The sequence below is a fragment of the Gobio gobio genome, assembly GCF_949357685.1.
Source record: "Gobio gobio genome assembly, chromosome: 11".
Lineage (NCBI taxonomy): Eukaryota > Metazoa > Chordata > Actinopteri > Cypriniformes > Gobionidae > Gobio > Gobio gobio.
Genome location: NC_137104.1, coordinates 25,902,529 through 25,928,872, shown reverse-complemented (window position 1 = coordinate 25,928,872; position 26,344 = coordinate 25,902,529). Strand labels below are relative to the sequence as shown.

General features: G+C 36.4%; 1 protein-coding gene across 3 annotated transcripts; it reads right to left on the bottom strand.

Annotated features, from left to right (window-relative positions):
* Window positions 1–948: 948 nt before the first annotated feature.
* On the bottom strand, window positions 949–26,053 carry tmem222b (transmembrane protein 222b). Of its 3 annotated transcripts, XM_079828653.1 has the most exons (7): window positions 25,695–25,856; window positions 19,331–19,415; window positions 13,856–13,887; window positions 11,438–11,534; window positions 11,095–11,225; window positions 2,726–2,871; window positions 949–2,613 (listed from the first exon to the last, which is right to left on the bottom strand). In XM_079828653.1, the coding sequence occupies exons 1-6, from the start codon at window positions 25,811–25,813 to the stop codon at window positions 2,754–2,756; spliced, it is 582 nt and encodes a 193-aa protein (XP_079684779.1). In that variant the 5' UTR covers window positions 25,814–25,856; the 3' UTR covers window positions 949–2,613; window positions 2,726–2,753. The 3 variants fall into 3 exon arrangements, with proteins under 3 accessions (XP_079684779.1, XP_079684781.1, XP_079684780.1); XM_079828655.1 differs by lacking the exon at window positions 2,726–2,871 and having other exon boundaries at window positions 25,695–26,053; XM_079828654.1 differs by lacking the exon at window positions 949–2,613 and having other exon boundaries at window positions 2,673–2,871.
* Between the last annotated feature and the right edge of the window lie 291 nt (window positions 26,054–26,344).

Sequence of the window (26,344 nt, the reverse complement as noted above, 5' to 3'; positions counted from 1 at the left end):
CAGTTGTTGCCTTCTCACCAAGCTGCTTGCCTATTGTCCTGTAGCCCATCCCAGCCTTGTGCAGGCCTACAATTTTATCCGTGATGTCCTTACACAGCTCTCTGGTCTTGGCCATTGTGGAGAGGTTGGAGTCTGTTTGATTGAGTGTCTGGACAGGTGTCTTTTAAGCTTTTTAAGTAGAAAACCTGCAAAATCGGCAGTGTATCAAATACTTGTTCTCCCCACTGTATGTATGTATGTATGTATGTATGTATGTACGTACGTACATATATATATATATATACACACATACATATATATACACACACATATATATATATATACATATATATATATGTATGTATGTATGTATGTATATATTTGTATATGTATGTATATATTTGTATATGTATGTATATATTTGTATATGTGTATATATATTTGTATATGTGTATATATATTTGTATATGTGTATATATATTTGTATATGTGTATATATATTTGTATATGTGTATATATATTTGTATATGTGTATGTGTGTATATATATATAAATATATAAATATATAAATATATATATATATATATATATATATATATATATATATATATATATATATATATATATATATATATACACACATTATATATATATATATATTTGTATATTTGTATATTTATTTGTATATATGTATATATATGTATATATATATATGTATATATATATATATATATATATATTTGTATATTTGTATATTTATTTGTATATATGTATGTATATATATATATATATAATATATATATATATATATATATATATATATATATATATATATATATATATATATACAAATATATATATATACAAATATATATATACAAATATATATATACAAATATATATATACAAATATATATATACATATACATATATATACATATACATATATATATATATATTCTTTTTTTTATATATTAACATTCACAAGATATTAGTATAAAAATAGGCTTCATTTACTTTGAACAAAAATAATTTTGATCTTTATGGTTTTGGGGCAAAATAATGACCTGGGGCCTCATTTATAAAACTTTCCGTAGATTTCATCCTAAAAGTGTGTGTACACACAGAAGCAAGATTTTGCATACGCACAAAAGTTTTCAGAAATAAAAAACCAGAACCTGCGCAAAATTCCCTTTAGAAAACCCAGTCAGTGGAAGATTGTGTGTACGTGCATCTCCACCCCACCCAAAATTTGGAAGCATTAAACATGTAATTTCATAGTTCATGATTGAAAGAGTAAAGCTTTCAAACAGAACATCCAAAATTGCTGCAATTTGAATCAAGTTATTCTCAGGACAACAAGATTTATTAATGGCATCAAGACATCAAAATTTATGACCTCATTTCTTTTCCTTTACTCCTAGTCTTACTGTGCAGGATTAGACTAGGATCATGTTAAAAATTCCTCAAATTAACCGACTTCACGAATCAACGGTCCTTTTAGGCTAATGTCACCAACGCCACTTAAATTTCATCCCCTTGCACGCTCAAGTCTGGCTCTACTCTGCTATGGAACATCAATTCCCTATGGATAAAATCAAATCCCACCCTTCACTTTTGCCTCATTGTATACCCTTTTTCACTTTAGAATGCGTCACATTTCACTTTAAGCAAATAGGTTGAGAACGTCATTTCGTAATGATTTATGCAATATAATAATAATAGTAAATTAATAAAATGACAGTAATAATAATAACAATAATAGCTGGCCAGGCAGTTTGATGCAAAGAATGCTCTTAAATCTATAATGCAAACAAGACTTTGCTTGCGCATTAATTATCAATTCTCCATATGTAATTCGATTTTTGTACAAAAAAACAATTACACTTTAAAGCATGCCGAGCTACAATATTAAAAGCAAACGCTATATTTGTTGATGGTTAGCCTTGCCAATAAAATGCCTGAAAGGTACTCTTAAATGAAATATTAAACGTGATCATTTAAATAAGCTTTCATATTCATGGTAAGAATTTTAAAAGGAAATCCATCTTCAAGTATATCTCAATATATAATGCACTGTTTCTGCAATAAACCATGTTCTCAGAAAGAACACAGCATCATTAGAAATTCATATTCAAGTTATAATTAAAATATAAGAATGTATATAAGACGTACAAGTTATAGTGTTACTTTTCCTAAACAGCAGTCATAGTTTGGAGATCAAAATCTAACCAAACAATGAATGAGCACCATAACCCTCAAGAGAGACACCAAAGTCATGCCTTTGGAAGACAGGTTTTTGATAAAAGCGGTTCTAACATCACCACAAGACGTTGAAGCCATGGTGTATTTGCTGTCTCTACCCTATGACAAAGAGGTCTAGCATTTGATTTTTGATGTTGTGCTCCTCTATGCTCTGAAGAGCTGGACTTCAAGTTGACATTCATTGGAGTCCCCTTTAAACTTGAAGACATGGTTCTCCGATGGGCACTGAACTTTGTGCCCACTCACCCTGAGCCGCCCCACCTCTATATGATCCTGCTCGGTCATCGCAGGTTTAGAGACAGGGCAACAGCCAGGATGACGCTGGTTAAGATGCAGAATGGAAGCCAGGTCTTCAGGAAGCCTACGCAACTGTAGAAGGACAGAAAAAAAATATATCTGTGAGAGGGACACAGGAAGCGAGAAAACATAAAGGAAACGAGGCATTCTCAATACCAAGTATGCAAAGTTCAGACTTGCGTACTTGGTAGATCGGACTTTGTAAGTTGTACTCAGGAGTACAAACTCCCAAGGACGGGAGGATGCAAGCCCGGTGATTCTACAAATGGAACAGCAGCGTTCTTGATAACGTCACTCAGCTCACTCTGGCTACTCCGGTTATCTGTATTTCTATTTACAATAAAATGAAATGTGTTATAAAACACCACCCTGCCTCTTTCCGTTTTCATTTTTAAAGCACAAATGTGGTTCAGGCAACGCATACTTTGATTATCTTCACTTCATGTAGACTATATTTATAACAAAACAAAATATAAAACAACCCTGCACTTTTCTTTTTCCATTTTAAAAATATGAAACAATAATATGTGGTTTAGGCAATATGTACACATGTACATATAGCTTATAATGAAATATGACATACAAAGAGACAACAACCCTGTCTCTTTTTGTTAAAAGTCCATTTAAGAGCCAATAATAGCCATTATAAAAGTATAAGTATAAGAAGCGATGCAATAAGAAATAAAGACAAGCAAACAATTCAGTCAAACGTACAAAGCCAGAACTCAAGTACAACACAAAAGTTATAATATATAGAGTTATGAAACTTCACCTATAGCTGTCAGTCAAAACGATGTGCCCGGGAATAAATGATAGATTTCTGAGACCTAAGATTGTCCGTTAGATATACAGTACACAAGACTAATTATCTCTCATGTTTAACCACTACAGAGATCTCAGAGCCAGAAGGAGCCGCAAACGTCAGAAGGACTAGCCGAGGTAAGGTTGTTCTTGGCAGGGTACATGAACACTGATCGCCTGCTGATCGCCTGGATCTTACAACTCAGAAAACGTCAGATAAAATTTTCAAATAGGCGCTATCTTTATAAATAAACTAGGGGTGCACCGAAATTTAGCCGAAAATGGCATTATAGGTTTCGGGCCCAAATAAAAAAAACTGCAGAAAACGTAAACCGAAAAGGAATGTCACCGCCCCTCCCATCCGTGCGCAAACGCTTAGGTTTCACTCACGATCGAGCTGTTATCACGCGACGCGTCTGCCTATCAAAGATTAAGCATGTCAGTGGTATGAGAACAAATAGAGACGTATCCAGCTGAACTACCCATTACCAGAAGCGACAACCCCCTTGATTACTGGCGTGCGAACAAAGGCCGCTTTCCATTGCTTGCGCGGATTGCACGCAGGTATTTATCTGCCCCAAGCAGTGTTGCCAAGTCCGCGGTTTTCCCGCGGGATGTTTTTCCATGTCCGCGGGTTGAAGCGACCCCAATTATGTGATATTTAGACCCAGGAATGCGAATTTTAGCAAGCAACCCTGGCAAAAAAACACATATTTTATTTACCCCCCAAATGCCATTTTTCCCTGAGAACAGTGACACAGTGAAAGAGTATTCAGTACAGCATCGCATGTTCTTAATGAGAACCCATTCTGTGATTTTGTGTGCAGTTATTCAGATAATTGTGGATCTTTTTTTGCACAACTGTTAAAAAAACTATTTTATTTGATGGAACATAAAACTTGAAGAATAATATTAGGCCTATTTGGTATTATTATTTATATTTATTGTTAAAAATATTTTAGGTTTTGTTATGTAACTTAATAAAAGTTTGATTATTCTTTTGGTTCCTGATTTTTTCATTTCACATCCATTAAATTCAAGCAATTTATATATATTATATTATATTATATTATATTATATTATATTATATTATATTATATTATATTATATTATATATATATATATATATATATATATATATATATATATATATATATATATATATATATATATATATATATATATATATATATATATATATATATATATATGTTTTCATACATTTTCGGTTTCGGCCCAGAATTTTCATTTCGGTGCATCACTAAAATAACCACAGAGCCTTAAACAACTACATTCTCGCCTGAAAAACTCTTAAAACTACATTTCGTGATGCGAAATAGTAGTATTTTTAAATTACGTGGGTAATCTTACTTGTTGGTGTGAGATGCATTCTGGGATACCTGGCTGTCTCAAGTTACAATGCATCCTCAATAAAAAGGAAAGAACACATCCAGGGATTTGAAGTGTTCTTGGCTAGATGTGAACTTTGAATTGGAACAGTCACAAGTCCCCAAGAACAGACAAGAACGCATATTGAGAAACGGTGACATTCTCATTTGCCAGTGGTGCTTGTCTGTGCAAAACATGCCGCTATGACGCAAAGGTGTTCTGGGTGGTTTCTGAATGGTCCGCAGTTTGCCATGGCATTGTTGTGCTGTTGGTGGTTGTTATGATGTTCTGGTTGATATGTGGTTAAGGTGTTCTGACTGGTTTCTAGGGTGTTGCAGGCAATTGCTTACTGACTCTGTTCTGGGGCCGGATTCAAGGAAATCTTCTTAAGAAAGAAGCTAAGAAAGTTCTTAAGATTAATGTTCCTAAGTGCAATTCTTGAAAAAGCTCTCAAATTTATTTTGGAAAATTTTTTTACTTAAAAAAAAAGAAAAAAAGACAGGCTTTGGTGTAATTCGATTGAAAGGCGGTATTGCTGAAGACCTCAAAAAGCCGGTCTTTTTGTGTTTCCTGCAGATTACCGTAGTTATCATAATAAGCATGCAGACTATTTTCGTCGCGATTGGTTTGATGGACCTTTAGTGTGCCGTGTCAACTTAAAATAGTTAGTCTCAAGATGCAGTGGTCTTTCCCATTTGTTTGTGCTCTGTTTTTCTTGCTCTCTCTCTAGAGTGAATATGTCCTGTATGCAGGGGCGCTGCTAAGGGGGGGAAAGTTGGGACGATTCTAAGGGCCCACACACTTTTGGGGCCCCCAGAGATTGGTTTTATTAGTAGTAACAGTACTAATAGTAATGTAATAGAAATGATAATCTACCAAACAGTTACAAATATAACAAAATTATGGCTTATTTCTGCATTTCCGGCAAAATCCAGCAAAACACTCCACTCATGAACCGCTCACGGGTAAAACGACATTTGCTCAAATCCCACTCCGACATGAAATTTTTCGGTACTGTAGGCTACTATATTGTTGTAGCCATTAAGAAAAGGTATTTCGTTTTATATTTATGTTTAAATATTATAATGTTATTTTTTTATGTCTATCTATCTTGTCAATCTGTCAATCTATGTTGATTATGAAAAGTGAGCAGCATGAGTGAGAAAGGACACATCCTAAGATGCGCAATGCCAGGAGACACTGAGTGGGATCAGACATGATTTTGACCACTTCATCAAGTTTTGTTTAGTAGAAAGCCTTTCTTTAAAGTTAATTTCATTTTGTATAAATTTTATCTTAAATCTAATCAATGTTTCATCAGCCAATTGGGGCATTCTGGGTTGAGCGAGCGGAGCTTAATTGGTCAGTATTATTAAACAGCAGACAAAGATTTTGGATAGCTAGGTTGGTGCGGTAGAGGGCCCAAAATCGCTAGCGGCGCCCCTGCCTGTATGTGTGTGCTGCTGCTGCCTCGCTAGTTCTAGCTAGAGTGAACACATACAGGTTCACTCTAGTAATTTTATTTTAATGATCGATCAGTGTCACTTCAGAGTACTAGTACACATTCCTGGTATAGTAATATGATAAGCTAATGATATTTTGTAATGCCTAATCTTTGAAACAACCCAATAAATTCATTAAACCTCTTACCTTTGGGGATTTAAGGCAGGTTGGTGGCTATCCTAACTTTAAGAATGATTTTTACAATCATTTATAATTATTAAGAACATAATTTTCAGGAATATAAATAAAAGTGTTGCCTTATTTGTTTATTTGGATCTTAAAAGGGATAGTTCACCCAAAAGGAAAATTCTGTCATCATTTACTCACTCTCAAGTTGTTTCAAACCTGTATGCATTTCTTTATTCTGCAGACAAACACAAAAGAAGATATTTTGAAGAATGTCTGTAACCAAACAGTTGTGGGACACCATTGACTTCCATAGTACAGGGAAAAAAATACTATGAAAGTCAATGGTGCCCCACAACGTGGGTCAATGGTGTTTGGTTACCGACATTCTTCAAAATATCTTCCTTTGTGTTCAGCAGAAGAAAGTGTATATAGATTTATATAGGTTTGAAACTTGAAGGTTAGTAAATGATGACAGAAGTTTTATTTTTGGGTGAACTATCCCTTTAAGAACAATCTTAAGGAAAAAAGATAAGAATATTTTTTATTCTGAATCTTTTTTTCTTGAACTAAGCAGAAAATAGCAGTATTTTATTCTTAAGAATAGTTCATGAATCTGGCCTCTGGTCTCTAGATATGGTTCGCAACCCACATTCAATGTTAATCAGTAGATATTTATATATTTATTTATTTTTGGTTTATAATTGTACTTTCTGTAAGTCCAATCAATTAAAAAAACAGTGCAGGATGAGTTACTTGCCAAAATATAATGCTTACGGTAAGGGGTTTGTTCGAATCGCTAACCCAATGTAGGAGCAACAGTAATGTCCTTGTGGAAAAGAAGTACACTAGCATACTTGTAAAAAGTACCTATTATGGATGTACATATTATATACTTTAATGTAATTTCTACTGAAACATGTAAGCCATGTATTTAACTATATTTGTAATTACACATTTGTAACTGTAGTTGCAATTTTTCTTTTTCTCAGTCAATATTTTAAAAGTAATATTGAATAACACACTACAGTTAAAATTAGGGCTGGTATTGAAACAAATTTCACGATTCGATTTCCATTCACAAGTTTTCGATTCGATTACGATTTCAATTCGATTCAATATGAATTAGTGTGGATACATATCAGATACAGTACATGGCACATTTTCTTGAGGAAAAACAATTCTTAACTACTGCTGTAAACTATACTATACATGGTAGTCAGTTGGTACATTACTATAATATTGAAGGTTAACTTTAACTGATTTAAATACAAACATGAATTACACAATTATGTTTTGTAAAATATTTTTATATTACTAATTTTACAATTACATAATCATATTTCTACTCCAATTAGTTTTTTGAAAAAACATTTAAATGGTGGCAATCATAAAAACTTGACGGATTTATTCAAACATGCATTAATATTGAAGAACATAAAAAATTATAATGAATAGCCTATGTAATGTGGTGCATTATTTATCAAAATGCTGATCTCTAGAGTTAATTTTTCTAGCTGACTAATGGGTTTATGGACACTGAATGGTTTTTCTGAGTGCAAAATAATGATTTTAAATGTACTTTAAAGTAGAATTTTTAGTTTGACATTATTACAAAGTTCACTTTATAAATTATTTATAAAATATTCAGTGTGTGTTAAGAAACAGTCATGAAAGTTTACGGTTAAGTTTAAGTACGCTTAAGTGGCTTGTTATTTCATTAATATATTATCTGCAAGTTTAAAAAATATATATACAACTATTAAGATTTAAGACTACAAGTACACATTCAATAAAATTCTGCATATGCACACTTCTTTTTCACAAGGATGCTTGCCCAAAGCAAACGCCATTAATCACATAAAACATACAAAACAACTAATTATTACTGTGATATCACATTACATTCCCCTAAACGGCACATACACCGTTTGTTGATTTAACAATATAAGATTAGAATATGTTGCAAAATTAGAATATGTTGCAAAGTGGACCAGACTTCATGCTGATAGTCGAAATTCTGTCTCTGTCTGACTTCCAATTACTCTATATTCTGATGCAACCACAACAATGTGCTTCCACAAGTTGGAGGACAAAATAGCTGCATCATGAGTTCATACCGGCAGTTTCTTTTTAGTGACTGACAGTAGAATTCTCATAATAAACAGTGATGGATGCACACTGAACACTGGGCCAGGAGAAACATGCACTCAATGCAACGCTTTCAATTACACCTGGGTGCCAGTGAGAGACGCCATGACAGTCTATCCTTGTGTGAATCCCTCTCAGTCCCTTGGGGCAATGCACATGCATTGTGTTCTCAGACAGCAACCAGTAGTCTGAAAAAAATAAGTTTTGTCTGAAGCAATCCCTTATTAGACTTGAGTGGACAGCTTCAGGTGCCATGTAGCCTTTTTAGCTGACACCCAAAACAGAGCACTGGGTCCAATTTCTCAGTCCTATAATTATGCAATCCTGCAGTAGAGAGGATTTAAAATTAAAATTAGGATATACAGTTGTGCTAAAAAGTTTACATACCCCTTGCAGAATCTATATGCATGTGCAAATTACCTGTTTATTAAACTGTTTTAATGCACACCTTCTATCAGAATCGAGAATTCAGACAAACCATGGCATTATGGTAAATAAACATGATGTGACTGGAGTGCCGAATTGCAGAACTTGCAAAACAAAACATAATGCAAAACATATCCATTTAGATTTAATCAGAGCATTTCCTTTAGCTGTGCTTTAACTTGACAGCAGCATAGATGGATACTGCAAAAATGAATTGGTTCGCTTAGTTGGATCATTTAAACAAACCAACTGAAAAGGGATTTACAGATGTAATTTGTGATTTTTTTTTTCTGGAATATACAAGATAAACTTTATTAATTATAATAATAAAAAAAACAGGCCTAATATTTATTCAAATGTTGTCATGCATTACAGAGTGTTTAACTTATATACAGTCTACAATCAGGCCAAATATTTATTCATATGTTGTCATGTATACCAAAGTATTTAACTTATATAGTCTACACTGTGCAGCGCAACTCATATTGCAGCAAAAGTGAATAGACCACATTATAATCAGTGATCCTCACTTGATTGTTTTTGAGGCAGATAAATACTGATCTGAAAAAAGCTGACATTGTCTGATAATTATCCCTTTGTAAAAGACCTTTCCCGTCCTAAATAGCTTCAGTGTAATAAAAAGTGTAAATAAAAGTTTGTGAAACTTTGGGGTCAATAAGATTTTCGGCCTATCTATCATGCACCTGGCGCAATGCAATGCCCCATCTGTTCGGCCATGGGCGTGCTGGTCTGAAAACGAGGTGTGTTCAGGCGCATTGTTAGCTCGTTGCTATTCTGAGGCAACTGAAATAGACTGCGCCATTGACCAACAAAAACCTGGTCTAAATTCAATAGCGCAGTATTTTTTTGTGTTATTTAAAGGCAGCATTAGTAATGTGCGGCTATAGGCAAGTGCACAACGCGTGTACACTCTGCTTATTACACACAGGGACGCGCAGCAGCACACAAACATTTTTAAATATGAAAAGTAAAAGGATTCCTCTCTGGAGAAGTTTTCAGTCTCTCCGCTTGCAAATTCCGCCATGTCAACTGGCTTTTAAAGGGAATGGGAGAGGAGACTCTGATTTCTTTATTGCACGTTACGCCCAAAATATACCCATGACTCATTAAGAGACAAGGTACAACACTTTTGGACCATGCCCCTGGCACGTAGGGGTGTGAAGGTTATATAACCGTGAGACCGACGGTTATAGTTAAAGTCCCAGTGAACCGGAAGTTGCAACCGACTTTATTTCAGTGATTTGACGTATTTCCGAGAGAAACGGAATACTAAATGAGCAGAACAGAGGGCGTGGTTTGTTTTTTCCTCCCTGTGAACTGATTGGATATAGAAACGTAGGCGTTTCATTCAGAAAACGCACCTCCTCGCCATCTCTGTTTATTAGCTCGCGGACAGCAGACTGTCAGTTGGATGGGCGTGTTTAATGATGGCATGTCGGTGTCGAAGCCCAAGCCGTCAAACAGACGTCATCAAAAAAGGCCTACCAATGTAGAGGGGAGGAGCATTTTCAGATTTTGATTAAAGATTACGAAGCCAAATAATTTTTTGATGCGGATTGACTTGCACGGATGGATTGTTCACCACAAAACTAGCAATTTGCGCTAACAAAGTAAATATGATCAATTTTGATTTCACAAGGACTTTAAACACCGTCATTAGAACTCTATAACCGCCAAAACCGTGTTATTTAAATATTTTTTTATAAAAAAAAAAACATTTTTTAGATAGGTTGCCTCAGCTGACGAGGGAAATGGAGGCGGAGTTAGTGGTGCTTCGGAGGCTGCTACTGCTGGAGATGATTCGGGAGAGGTCTGTGCACCACCCCCTACCAAGAAGAGAAATCTTGGAGATCTCTTTAATAAACGGAGGTCTGAAATCTCTGCCCCTTTACCGATCAGAGCGCGCGCTGACACGGAGTTAACCCGCTATCTCCAAGAACAACCGCTAATCCACTAGCATGGTGGAGAGACAATGAAACACGCTATCCACTCTTAGCAAAATTGGCACGTAAATACATGTGTATTTGTGCTACAAGCACAGCATCAGAGGATCCAATGAAGGATCCAATCTGATCAAAGTACAAAAATATATTTGAAAGCAACAGTGTGAATGTGCACAGCTCTATTAAATCTCACCTGACGTGTTTACCATGAATGAGTGAGAGTAGGCAGAGATTCACCATATTCCACGAGGTGCTGTTGTCATAGTGCATCAAGTTCAGTGCCATGGCAACATGTGAGTGACAATTGTCACAACAAAGGTTGTGCTAGAGGAAAAGCAGACATAAATGTCACGATATCAACTGATGTTTTCCTCCCTAAATCATTCTGTACTAAATTGTCACATTGGATATCAACATAAGATTGCAAGGGAACATTTACTGTTTTTGATTTTCTGAGTGTACTTCATAACTGTACAATATGGATTTCAACACTTTTAATGTGAAATAGAAAGAAATAGGAAAGACACACATATTACCATTCTCTGTTTATACTCTTCTGATGCGTTGTGAACTGCTGTGTCCCACGCGTTAGATCCACTGGCATGTACTTTACTTACATCTAACATCCAGTACCTAGGAATAAAGCAGATAAATACTGCAGCAAATACATGGCCAGTATGTACCCTGAAGCACATGTATCAGGAAAAGCCTAATCCCACAATGCAGTTCAACAAGCTAAGTCATTTCTTTTACAACAACTGTTGGAGGACCTTAAAGGCTTAGTTCACCAAAAAATTAAAACCCATGAGACCTTTGTTCATCTTCGGAACACAAATGAAGATATTTTTGATGAAATCCGAGAACTCTCCGACCCCTCATAGACTGCAAAGTTATTACCACTTTCAAGGCCCAGAAAGGTAGTAAAGGTATCGCTAAAATAGTCCATGTGACTACAGTGGTTCAACCTTAATTTTATGAAGCGACGAGAATACTTTTTGTGCGCGAAACCCCCCAAGAATAACGACTATTCAACAATTTCTTCTCTTCCATGTAAGTCTCCTATACCGTTCACGTAGTAAACACAGTCCAGCACTTCCTGGTTCTATGTCAGAACGCCAGCCCACTATTGGCTGATGCTGTTCACGTGAGCACAACGACGCATGCGTGTGATGCTGATGCAGGAGCTGGTCCATCAGTGGCCAATACCGAACCGGCGTTCTGACGTAGAAACCGAAAGTGCTGCATAGGAGACTAACATGGAAGAGAACGAATTGTTGAATAAAGTCGTTATTTAAAAGGGGTCATGAATTGAGAAATCTACTTTTCATTCAGCCTTTGATAAATAAAAGTTAATTGTGATATATGATGCAAGTCCTGTAAGTTTTGGAGCTGAAAACGTTCCTTTTAGTCAAAGAAAAGCTTTTATTGACACCAGACCCCGCAAACGCTCCATCTCAGAATGTGCCAAGCGGTGACGTCTGAGTGTGGTGAAACACCGCCTCAACAGAAGAAGTACGCCTGCTTCTGTAGCCCCGCCCACCGACTCGGGGAGCTAAACAGATCGCGTTACCGAGCAATAAACATGCCGAAGATAGCAAGATATTGTGCTGTGCCTGGTTGTGGAAGAACACAGTCGCTGCATAAGCTTCCTTCGGATTCTAATATTTGGAATGTGTGGTTGAACTTTATTTTTAATGAATATCCAGACTTTGTTCCTTAATTTCACCACGGATTCGTTTGTAAACAAGAGACTGGATTTGCAGACAGGATGAGATTACATGAATGAATGAAGCAACACACTAATGTGAGTAAAAATGTTTATATATGTGATAGTATTTCATTGTTACAGATCGTTTGATATCTATTGATTATGTGTACATGTCTAACTAAACATAATTTACCAATGTCACAGGGCTCGCAAAGCCCAGCGTCCCGGGGCAATGTGTTTTCCAGACGTGCTACCAATACGCATCATCTTAAATAGTGATATAAAATTCCTTTCTTGATGTGCGTTGTTCACTCTCTTGACTTGATATTTGAAGGAGAAATACAATCGGAAGTTTTGATCATGCTGTCTGCAACGTACTTGGCTTGCGTGTGTGTGTGTGTTTGTGATACACGGTTTGCAGTTATATCCACCGATCTGAAGTAATATAAAAATAACAGTCCAATTAATTGAGGGTGGATTACAGATAAATCTTTGTGTTTGTTTGATAAAGACATTTTGCGAGCCCTAGCTGTGGGCGAATCATTCCGGTTGTCATTTTCACACACGCTTTCAAAACAATGCCTCACCTGTACTCACGGGGGAGCCATAGCTCATTAAATATGCTAAGCTTATCCAATCATAGCAGTGGGCATTTAGTTCCAAGTCTTCAGTGCGGCACGCTGATAAAAACCGAGCGTTCCATGAGAGAGGCTCAAAACCAGGGCATAAAATAGCATATTTTAGACAATAAAATATTACTTATTCATTATGATGTTTTTGAATGTAAAAACCACGTAAACTTCATAAGTTGACCAGAGAAAACAGTATACATTTTTTTAAAAGCCAGTTCATGACCCCTTTAAACAAACGTTGTTTTGTTAATGCGCACAAAAAGTATTCTCGTCGCTTCATAACATTAAGGTTGAACCACTGTAGACTACCTTTCTGGGCCTTGAAAGTGGTAATAACGTCTATCGAGGGTCAGAAAGCAAGGGGATTTCATCATAAATATTTTAATTTGTGTTCCGAAGATGAACAAAGGTCTTGCGGGTTTGAAACGACATGAGGGTAAGTAATTAATGACCCTTTAAAAGTGATGTGTAATTTATTGAATCATTAAATACTTTCTTGTTTCCCAGCTTAATATACAGAGAGAACTAGTAGTAAGCCATTCGTAGGTTGAACAAAAAAAGTAAACATGTTTTGAGAGCATGCTGACTAACCCAACACAGCAACATTGACTCACTTTGTTGGTCTTCCAAATGCCATGTTGTCTTCCTGCAAGAGCAGCAAAATAGACAGTTAAACTCTGTATGTGTGTACAATGTGACAGCTAACAACAACAAAACCCTAAGCCTAGGTGTGTGTTTTTATTTTTTTTTATTTTTTCCATCATGGAACAAAAAATAAATAAGGTAATTGTGTCTTTTTATCTCACAAATATGAGGACAAAAATAATAATTTTGAGATATAAACTCGGAATTGCAAGACATAAAAGTCAGAATTGCAAGATATGAAATTTAGATTTGCAAGTAATAAGTCAGAATTGTGAGAAATGAACTCGGAACAGCAAGAAATAAAAGTCAGAAATCCAAAATATGATTTTGAAATTGCAAGAAATAAAAGTCAGAATTGTGATATAAAAAGGTTACAATTACCTTTTTTAATTGCAAGTTTTTATATCTCACATTTCTGTGTTTTCTTGCAAATTCAAGTTTATATCTAACAATTCTGATAAAGAATGTCCAAATTGCTATATTTAAATGCAATTCTGAGGGAAAAAAAGATGGGGAAAACGTGAGAATAATTATTTATTTATTTTTTTCGTGGCAGAAACAAACTTCCATACATATCCATGTCTTTCCTGACAGATATCATTGTGAATTCACACTTCTCTCTGTGGGATACAGTATTCCAGTGAGATTTATATTACCTGGAGCTATCCGTTAGCATGCCACTCATCTCAGCTCAATTCTGCTGCCAGGCCATGTGACTAATGACTGTAGGGCTGCAGCTGACATCATGATGACAGCACTAATTGCCTGACAGCATCACAAGACCAATAGCAACAAAAAGCCCCTTCAATAGCAACTGTTACAAAGTCTATTTCAGTCCATTCAAATCCATTTCACGCTTTAAACAGCACTACACAATCATACAGCTATCTACTGTAACATATAATGAAATATTAGTGTTTTAAATATTGCTTTGTCAAAATTCATTGCACATTTTTGGACTTAGATATCTTGATTATTATTTTTATTTTAAAACAATGTTTTGTCTTACTGCACTGGCAGATTTTTTTTCACTTGTTTATACTTAAAACAAGTAAAAAGTATTTAAATCCAGTAAAGAAAGACAAAATACAATTTAGATACATACAGTATAGATAAGATAAGATTCTATGAAAATAATAATAATCTTAATATTGTATGCAGTGTTCCTTCTCAAGTATATTTATCTTGTATTAAAGGCAGGGTAGGTGATTTGTTCCAGAAAATTTTTTTTGTGATGCTGATAGAAAGTAGAAAGTCTCATCACACATTTACATAATGTCAGACAATGGTCTTAATTGGCTGCTCGTGAAAAACATCTACTTTGACCTGCCCTCAAACACTAAGCAGTTTGGTTTGTGCACTTTGCATGCACTTCCAAAGGACAAGGACTTGCGCTAAAATTGATATGGTAAAACCAACTCCATGTTTGTATCACTGTTTATACAGTTGCTAAGGAAGCCTCCAGAGCTTAAATTCAGATATGGTAATGAGTGTTTCGTTTCCGAAACGCTGTAAGCTGTAGACCAATCACAACAGACTGAGACATCTGACCAATCAGAGCAGAGTAAGTTCTCGGAAAGGAGAAAACTACTCGAAGTCAGCATGAACCATTTTATTAATGCATATAGATATAATTGTAAATGATTCATCCATGTATATGGTTTTTTTTCTTCTATATTTTGGTGATGGTTTGGTGATCACTAACTTCCACTGAATAGACAAAAACCAATGGGACAAGATATCAACTTGTATACTTCACTGCAGAAAAAAAGTTAAATACACTATATTGCCAAAAGTATTGGGACACCCTTCCAAATCACTGAATTCAGGTGTTCCAATCACTTCCATGGCCAAAGGTGTATAAAATCAAGCATCTAGGCTGGCAGACTGCTTCTACAAAGAATGGGTCACTCTCAGGAGCTCAGTGAATTCAACCGTTATAGGAAATAAGTCCATTCGTGAAATTTGCTCACAACTAAATATTCTACAGTAAACTGCTGGTGGTTTTTATAACAAAGTGGAAGCAATTTCAGCATCTGCATCCAAGCCTTAAATCACCAAGTGCAATGCAAAGCGTCAGATACAGTGGTGTGTAAAGCACGCCGCCACTGGACTCTAGAGCAGTGGAGACGTGATCTCTGGAGTGACCAATCACGCTTCTCTGTCTGGCAATCCGATGGACGAGTCTGGGTTTAGTTTTTGCCTGGAGAACGGTATTTGCTTGACTGCATTGTACCAAGTGTAAAGTTTGGTGGAGGGGGGATTATGGGGTGGGTTGTTTTTCAGGGGTTGGGCTTGGCCCCTTAGTTCCAGTGAAAAGAACTCTTAAAGCTTCAGCATACCAAGACATTTTGGACAATTTTGTGCTCCCAACTTTGTGGGAACAGTTTGGGCCATCCCCAAACTGTTCATCCTTTCACTTTCCTGTTCCAACATGACTGCGCACCAGTGCACAAAGCAAGGTCCATAAAGACATGGATGAGCATGTTTGGTGTGGAGGAATTTGACTGGCCTGCACAGAGTCCTGACCTCAACCCGATAAAACATCTTTGAGATGAATTGGAGCGGAGACTGCGAGCCAGGCCTTCTCGTCCAACATCAGTGCCTGACCTCACAAATGCGCTTCTAGAAGAATGATACAAAATTCCCATAAACACACTCCTAAACCTTGAGTTGAAGCTGTTATAGCTGCAAAGGGTGGGCCAACTCCATATCAAACCCTACGGATTAAGAATGGAATGTCATGTGCATGTAAAGGCAGGCGTCCCAAAACTTTTGGCAATATTGTGTAGGTTTGGAACAACATGGAGATAAATACATTTTTACTTAATGTAGTATTTTGAGTGAACTATCTTATTTTTTTTGCAGTATATACTCGGTGTGCTCTTTTGACATAGATCAGTTTGCAACTGCTTAGCAACACCCTAACAACCATATAGCAATGTGCTAAAAGACACAAATCAACCACATAGCAATGCCTTAGCAACAGCCTAAAACACCGGCAACTGTGGCAACATGTTTTGCATGTGAAAGTGTCATACACATACAATCTTCTAAAACGTAATAATCAGTTTAGGAATTTCTAAAACTCTGTGAACTTACTGTGAACTAACCTCGACGCACATCGCCTGCTCATTCCACATGCGAGGCGCGTTTTACTCCCTGTCAGCCACAAGCGGAGTTAAGTGCAGAAGATTGTAGCACAATTCAATGTGTGCTGGCCCGTATCACCGCAGGTCAAATAACCACATCCTCTCATGTTACCGGCCCTGCTCTACCCAAGACATTTCACTTTTGCTCCCGTCTGACAGAGGTTTGTTTAAAGGATAAATGTCCAAATCTGAAGAGAACTGCTTTTGTACTATGATAAATTTAATTTTTGTTTAAACAGCTTGTCTAAATTTGTTCAGGATTCTTACGAACAAGCGGTTGGCTCTCTTTTGTGGTTCCTTTTAATACTAAGTGCATTATGAGATGGAGTTGCCCTGACTGTGAACTCTAAGATACTATCATACTATTATGTATTTTTTAACAAGAAGACTCCCGAACTCTGGAAGCGGCTGAGAACACTGCAATTACCAGGACAGAAAGCCCACGGAGCAGAGGGATGGAGGTGTAGCTTTCACCACATGTCCTATTACAGACAGGATTCCTCCTCTGCTCTGCACCTTTTTGCACAGGTATAGATTTTTCTGTTGGAAATAACAGGATGTGCTTGTACAGGGTCACTGAGGAAGCTGGTGGCAAATATTGAACTTTCTAGTGATTTCTGGTGAAGGTTAAAACGATCCACTTATGAACGGAACTTATGGGAATTTTGCACCAAATTAAAGAGACCTTTATCTAGAGGAACATTCTTCCCTGAAACCAGGTACAAACTTTATAAGGCCTTTATATGTCAACAAAAGGTTGTTTGACATTGCCGAGGTCAGACAGGAGCAAAAGTACAGCCCAGTCTACACAGGTCATTTATAACAGCACAGGCATCATGCAGTAACAAGCCTCCAAGGGCTTCGAACAAGCTCATTGTTGCCAGATTGAAAGAGATCCAAACCATCTAGTGAGAGATTTAAAACTGCACAACATGGACATTTTGTTCTGGAGGGGTCCCCCAGTAAAAATCACGTTTCGGGGGGTGTGTGCGCTTCAAACCGCAGACTAAAGAAAAGCCCAATTGACAACACTAATTACATTGACTATGCTTGATAATCTTAAATGTCTGATATTTTGTTTCCTAAGATTTTAATTCCTGTATAAATGTCATCACTGTGACACATTAAAGGGGTAGTTTAACCAAAAAATTTGGTTGAATGGACTTCGACCAAAACCTGAGGGTGAGTAACTGATGACAAAATTGTTATTTTGGCGTGAACTATCTCTTTATACTTTATTAAGAATTTCGCCATTCTGCGACAGTCAGAGCACTTTCCATGTGACGTAGTTTTCGTCATAAGGAGAGGTCCGCCCACGTCCCCGGACTGTGGAATGCGCAAGGAGGATGTTGAGACAGAAGAGTCCACCAGGTGGCAAAACACATAGTTGTGATGCCTTTATACTTTATAAAGTATTTTGCCATTCTGCAACGGTCAGAGCACTTTCCATGTGATGTAGTTTTCGTCATCGGGCATGCGCAAGGAGGATGCTGAGACAGAAGAGTCCACCAGGTGGCAAAACACATAGTTGTGATGCACTGTGCAGCGGTTGAAGAAGAGTGCGTAAAAAGCGATACTAAACCATAAACAAAGCAGCATACAGTATATCCTTCTCCATCCTTTTTGTTTTGATTCTTGCTCTAAATTTTGCATGCAATGGCGGATCCACTACTTTTCTCTTCTTCTATCCCTCCAATTGTACTATGCATGTGTTGAACCTGTCCACCCGCGGTTGAGTATGCTTTGAAAGCAGTGCGGACAAGAAAGCGGAGTGGAACACGGAAAAATTAAGAATGTGCTTGGATCATGAAACTTGGGTGTTCCACACCAGAATAAAGCAAGACTGAAGGCGAGCTGCTAAAAAAATGCCTAAATAGTCACAGTCTTTGGCTATCAGTTAAGATCATCCAATAGCCAACAATGCCTAAGAGAAAGTGATTATGTTAAGAGTTATTTTGTTATTATGTTTTGCTTAAAGCTTACAATAGACAAACCATAAACAATATTTTTATCTATCAAATGGGTAAAAGATGTATTTCGGAAGCGAATTTCCTTTTTATTTGGACTATTTTAGTAATTACTATTTGAATGAGTTTAAATGTTTTTGTGAGGCTTGCACAAAAAGGAACAAAAATGTATCAGTCTGGTCTTTGTTTATTATATCTAGGCAATGTCAAGCATTTATTCATGTTCATTGGAAAATTGGAATTGGTATTGTGCTTTCTCTGAAACAGGTGACATGCAACTTGTATTTAAAATACAACAGAAAACCATGCATGTAAACATACTTACTGAGACAAAGTATGGACCTGCAAAATCACGGATCACTCCACTGGAAGTGCAGATGCCCATGTGGCCAATGAATGGAAACAGCCATCTGAAAGGGCAAAAACAAACAACAAATGAAAACACGTTACATTCTGTTTTATTGGACAAACATTTGTTTTTGCCCCAAATCAGTATGTTCATCCATTTAACAAGAAGGAAAATGTGAAATGCTTAAATTTATTTGCATTTTAAAAATGTTTTGTTCTTCATAACTAGAACTATAATTTTTTGGAATATTGTTAAAATATTTAATATTTAATTTAGGTTATAAATATAACTTTTAGGAGTACACTATCATATAGACTAGAGGACCAAGGGTGTGTTCACACTTGTCATGTTTAGTTAGATTAAAACGAACCCTGGTGCGATTGCTCCGTTAGTGCGGTTCATTTGAACAAATGTGAACGCTGCCATACAAACCCTGGTGCGCACCAAACAAGCGGACCAAGACCGCTAAAAAGATGGGTCTCGGTCCGCTTTCCAAACGAACTCTGGCGCGGTTCGATTGATATATGAACGCAACACGGACCAAAGACATGTAAACGAACCAAAAACAGGACGTGATGTCACAAGATGCGACGCTACAAGTCAGCTGATTTGACGACGGGGAAAGATCGGTGTATCCAAAATGAGTAGAGGGCAAATGTGAAACAACGAGGAGGTAAAGTGCCTCATCAATATATGCAGATCTTCGTGTCTGCATACAACGGAGGAAATCCTGGTGCTGTTTTGAATGTTTTGAACATTTTATGAGCTCTTCGTGAGTTCGTAGCTGGTAAAAATAAAACCATATGTTCACGCATAAAATGATGGCATTTAATCCAGCACACAGCATTGTTTTGAATGTTCGGTAAGCAAGCTCCGTCGCGAAATATAAAAAATGCCATTGTGAACGCTAAGCGGACCATGAAGACGGTTTAGCTGGCTAACCAGATATGTCTAAGCTTAATTTGTGCAAATCCTGGGTTTTTGGTACCATTAACGAGGTTTGGCGTTTAGCAGTGTTCATCTCCATAGTAAATTGCGCTCCACGGCTAACCTGCTCCAGGGCAGGTTATGTTCTGGATAAGAGATCTCAAACTGAAATTGGACCAATCAGCTGTGAGCAAAGTGACACACCTCTGATGCAATAGAATAAAGTCACTCCCCCTTTTTCTACTCCAAATGAAAGGTCACTACATAGCAAATGTTTTTTAAAGACTAAAGCGTCTGGCTTTTAACAATGCTTATTTATAATAATAAAAATGTTGGTTTATTTATCATTTATGTAATTATTATACCCTTAATCAATTACACATGTATAATTTTAGTTAATCAATCATTAATAGGCACTTGGTTAAAATAAATAAAAATAGCCTATATAAAGGTCATGCAAATAAGCTTTAAAATCAATAAATAAAGCGATAAAAATGACTACATGTGAGCTTAAATGTTCAATTCTCTATATATATCAACTAAACTAACTTAATAACTTTTACTTGCATTGACGTAGTAAGATTTTTCTTTAAGTGGTCCTCTTTTATAGACAGCTCTTTTCTTCTTCCTGTGTAAATTATTTTAAATTCTTAGTATTTTTCAATCATGTCATATTCTGCAGAAGAGAGAAATTAATCTCACTGCTTCTCTCGCGAGAAGTGAATCTCAGTTTCACTGATCCACAGCCTGTGATTGGCTATTCACTACTGATGTCACAGCTAAACTCCTAAACTCAGACTGAGTTGACAGAGAAAGTATCATGGGACCAACAAAGCCTGAATAGATTGGTTTGGTTTTGTCAACTAGAAACTAATCCTGTAACCCTGAGTTTGTTAAACTACCATCATGGTACAGGCTTCTGGACTATATGTTTTGTTTTTGTATTTTAGTCCGGACCAAACAAACCAAACTACAAGTGTGAACACACCCTAAAGGTATGTTTACCTATGATGTTTACACGACACCGTTTTCAACTCAAATCTGAGAACGTATGAGTTTTGGCCGTTCATTTACTCGACAACAGCATTTTGTGGGCCTGAAAACGCAAAGCTTTTAAAGGGGTTTCAAAGTGTCAGTTATCATCTCCGTGTAAACTACAAAAAATTAGTGAAAACTGTGACATCGTGCATATAAAATGTGTTCAGTCTATTGGTGCGTAGTGTTTCTTCACAAAAACTACTGGCCTGACATGCATAATACAGCGTCTCGCGGATTCACTTTTCCATTTTTAGCTATGATTTTTAGTCCATTGTAGCAGTGTATATGTACCCTAAAATGTATGGATTTAAAACAAAACTCCAATTCCAATTGACCCTTCGCAAAGACCCACCCACCTTAGTTATTGTTGCTACATCCGACAAGCCACACATCAAAGAAAAAACGGACAATGTGCCGACAGACAAGACTGTCGCAAGTTTCTTTTAGTATGAAACAGTCTCAGCTTTCAAATATTGTACTTAAGAAATTCAAACAATAAATACCATTTTGTGGCTCTTTAATGTGTTGTGACAGATTGCTGTAACGCCTCAAACCACAAGTGACCTGATCATATCTTCCTACTAGTTATAGCACAAAATAAACATGAATGAACATCAGAAGGTATGTTGTTTCAACCACGGAAAGACATCAATACACAAGTTCAAGTCGACCAACATTAATCTATTAACTCTCCCGTCTGGTTTGTTTGTCGGACAAAATGGTGGATTTGGCGTTATGATTGGTCAGATCACCTGTCAATCAAGCGAAGGGTGAATTTCATGGGGTCTAACAAAAAAATGTATATTACAAACTAAAGTCAAGATATTTTCAGATTTTATTCTTTAGCATAAAAAAACATTATTATTACCCCTTGAAATTGTTTTAAGCTGTTGCTGTTGTCTGGGATATAAACATGGGACATGAGGTAAAATAAACCCGGGGTGCATGGCAAGAGCAAAAATGAAACAATGAAATTGTTACAAAATGACCTGAAATTGTTCACAAGAGGTGGAAGTACGCATTTACTTGTGCTTGTTTTTGGGAAGACAGCTAAGTGAGCACAAGGCTTGATGCTGAGAGTGCCCTTTCAATATCATACACCTGGCCAAAATCCAGCTTCCCCTGCTGATTCATATTCATGTTTTTTTGGCTTTGGAATTCAAACAAGCAGGGCAAAAGAACCAGCAATCCAAAGGACAACCAGATAAGGAAGCGGATTAGACACTAGACCAAAATTCCTATCATGTAATTAAAAAAAAGGCATTATCAACAGAGCTCTCAGGGGTGTAATATAAATAACACTATGAATATCCTGGATAAAACGGCCCCAGTGGAGTTTCTGAAGTGGAGTAGGGCATACGCCGGCACCCCAGATACGCTCCTGTCCATGTGCATATTTATCACCAAGTGTCCTACAGAGCAAGCCACTGACCCAAATACAGGAGACGGACAAAACATGGGGCAAGGAACTCTCACACTGAGATAATCTGCAATGGAGGACACCAGGGGACTGGTCTAAGATCAGCTGTAATGTGATTATTAGAAGGAGTTTGGATTCTGATCCCAGATGAGAACATAATGGGTGCCTCCTGTTGATGTTAGTGTACTTAAGTTCCAACCCCAGACCAATGCATCAAAGATTCAGCAAAGGTGTCGTGTTTGCAACTAATGGTCATAAATTATAATGTATGTTATCAAATTACTGTGATATGCATTACAAAACGTCCCTTTTAAATAATATGAACCATTTTACATTAACAAAAAAGTAAAAGACACCATGGTACTGCACCTATCAAGGATTAACTTTGGTATTTTTTAAAATACCCAGGTGTAAATACCACTTACACTACTAGTACTTCTACACTACCTTTCTGTAAGAAGAAGATAAAACACTGTAATCACTTTAAAAACTTTGAAGCAAAAAAAGTATTTGAAAATCGTACAAAAGGTACAAGACTGTACTTTTTAATGGAAAGAACTACAATCCCATGAAGCATTGCAAATGGCATAATCAAATTATAAATGATGGAGGAATATAAAACTACTCATTTAAAAATGTTGATTTTATATATATTAAAGTTTATATATAATATAAATGTATATTTATATATAAGTTTGCAAACTTATTGCAAAATATGCATATATATTCAAATATTTAAGCATTTTGAGAGCATAGGGAGACTGCATTCTGTGTGGTGTTTTATGGGAGTGGGTGGAGCTAGAGACATCTTTTGGCACATTTTGTTTGTTTCGACTCTCTGATTAGTGGAATTTTCTGTACAGCATCATGGGTAGTGTTTTTTCACCAGGAATTCCACGTTAAAAATTATTTTCCTATGGCGAGTTTTTACTTCCAGAACTTGACTATTGGACTCTATAGGGAAATCCACACCAAAGCTACAACAAAGCACTTCACAATATTTCCAGCTGATGACCAATAAAAACATTGAGCCAATCAGAATGCAGTCAATGCACCGACTTGAAAAAGCTCAAGCATTTAAAGCGGTAGACGACGTAACTGCAGCGCATAATAAACAGTACACAATCGTGCATTGGTATGGACGCTAATATAATTTCCGTTATGGTAATCTTTATAGTTATCAGACTGCATTTTATGATTACTGGATCCGGATTTAAGATAGGGATAGAGTTTGCACATAAATGCGCATGTACGCATGTATATAAATATGTCCTCTTATTATAGGGTTTTACGTGACAATGGGAACCCTGGTAACATTCAGAAAGTCAGCTTATAGTTTTGTCAATAGATTGTTGCAAAATAAATAAATAACGATTGTTGGAAAGCTTAATGGTGGTGACGTTTAAGTCATGCAACCATGGTGTAGTTTGCTTAGCTTTTTACTTCTGTAGATTGTATTTATTCATAAAAGTTGCGTTCATTTGATTATTGATATATTTGATAATTAGATTATTATGATTGAAAAACATGTAAGAATCAAACTTTTGTTGGCCACAGAACTTATTTCTGTAAAAAAAGAGAAATCCTTGGTACGTTTTTGTTGAGAAAACCAGATTGCTATGCCACGCTATGGAAGCTTGTTTCCACCACATAATAAAAAAAAGAGAAAAAGTTAAAGACGTTTTATCTCACTATTTTGACTTTTTTCTCTCAATTGTGTTTACATCTCACAATTCTGACTTTTTTTTCTCGCAATTCTGACCTCTTTTCTCAGAATTGTGAGATATAAACTTGCAATTGCGGGTCATAAAGTCCAATTCTGAGGAAAAGAAAACAGACCTTTTTTCTCAGAACTGCAATTCTGACTTTATAACTATCAATGGGGAGTTATAAAGTCAAAATTGCATGATATAAACTCACAATTGCCAGTTATAAAGTCAGAATTGGCTGATATAAACTCAATATTGCCAGTTATAAAGTCAGAATTGCCTGATATAAACTAGAAATTGCGAGTTGTGAGTTATAAAGTCAGAATTGTCACAATTCTGACTTTATATCACGCAACTTACAATTGCGAGTTTATATCTTGCAATTCTGACTTTGTAACTCACAATCACAAGTTTATATCATGCAACTCACAATTGCGAGTTTATATCTTGCAATTCTAACTATAGGCTATATCACGCAACTCACAATTGCAAGTTTATATCACGCAATTCTGAATTTATAACTTGCAATTGCGAGTTAATATCTTGCAATTAAAATTTGATATCACACAGCTCACAATTGCGAGTTTATATCTTGCAATTCTGACTGTATCTCACAACTGAGAGTTTATATCAAGCAATTATAAGAAAAAGTCAGAATTGATAAATAATAATAAAATAAACAATTACCTTTTTTATTTTTTTAAATCGGTGGCAGAAACAAGTTTCCAGCTCCTCGCACTCAGCTATACTCATAAGCACGAGTTGTATGGACTACTTTTTTGTTATTTTTGGAGCGGCTCCAGTCCCCATTCACTCACAATAGCGCCAGTCCCCATCCACTCTTATTGTTTCAAAGAGTGTGAATCATTCTTTAAAAATATTTGTACTTTGTGTTCCGGGTAAGAATTGCATGTTTGGAGCAACATTTTTATTTCATTCTAGGAACTGTTCCTTTAAACACAGCGACCAGGGTTTTCTTGTCAGGAAAACTAGTTCAAATGCCAAATCAGTTAATGTTTATAACAACACACGATTTACACGGCTGTCGACGCGACGCGACGCAACAGAACGCTGCCACATCAACAAAGCGGTCCACACCGCAATTGTTCAATGACGCTTGCTGGTGTAATGTTTGGTGTGTAACCTAATGCATCCATCATAAACACAAACGTCTTTATACGGGACTGAATCGCTTTCAAAACATTAACATGAAGCAAAAGCAACAGTGGTGTCGAGAATCACTCACGATAACACGGGGATTGGCGTCCATACAATACAGTAGGGATAGCGGCTTATGCTCGGGTCTATCCTCTCAAACGCTATGTTATAATTCTTCATGGTCTCTATTTCGACAGCATCCGCCATCACCAGCTGTGAGAAATGAACTTCATTCGTTCCGCTTCCTGGAAGCTGCAGCGCGCGCTGGCGACACACGCGGCGCGTTTCCGGGGTCCCTTCCCTTCGGCCACTGCAGACCACACACTTTATCTATGGTAATCAAGCGAATAATATTTCATTTCTCACTATTGTGTGAGGACATATTTGACACGAATAGCCTATACAGATATATGAGATAAAAAAAAGTAATTTAGCAAAGTGTGTGGGAGGATCTGAACATCACGTTACCTATTTATTTATTACATCGATACAAAGAGCATATTACAACATTGGCCACAGGTATCAAGATAAATTAGAAAATAAATGAAAAATTAATAACGTTGGCAAATTATTAAATATAAATCAAAATTAAATGTTTTTTAATTGCTTCCTTCTTTAGGCTATAAATAAATACAAATTTGGTTTGTCAGAGTTGACCTGCTTGCACTTCATTTTGTGAATAAAGAATCTTTCATACATAATAAAAACATAATTGTTTATGCGAGTAGCACTAAATAT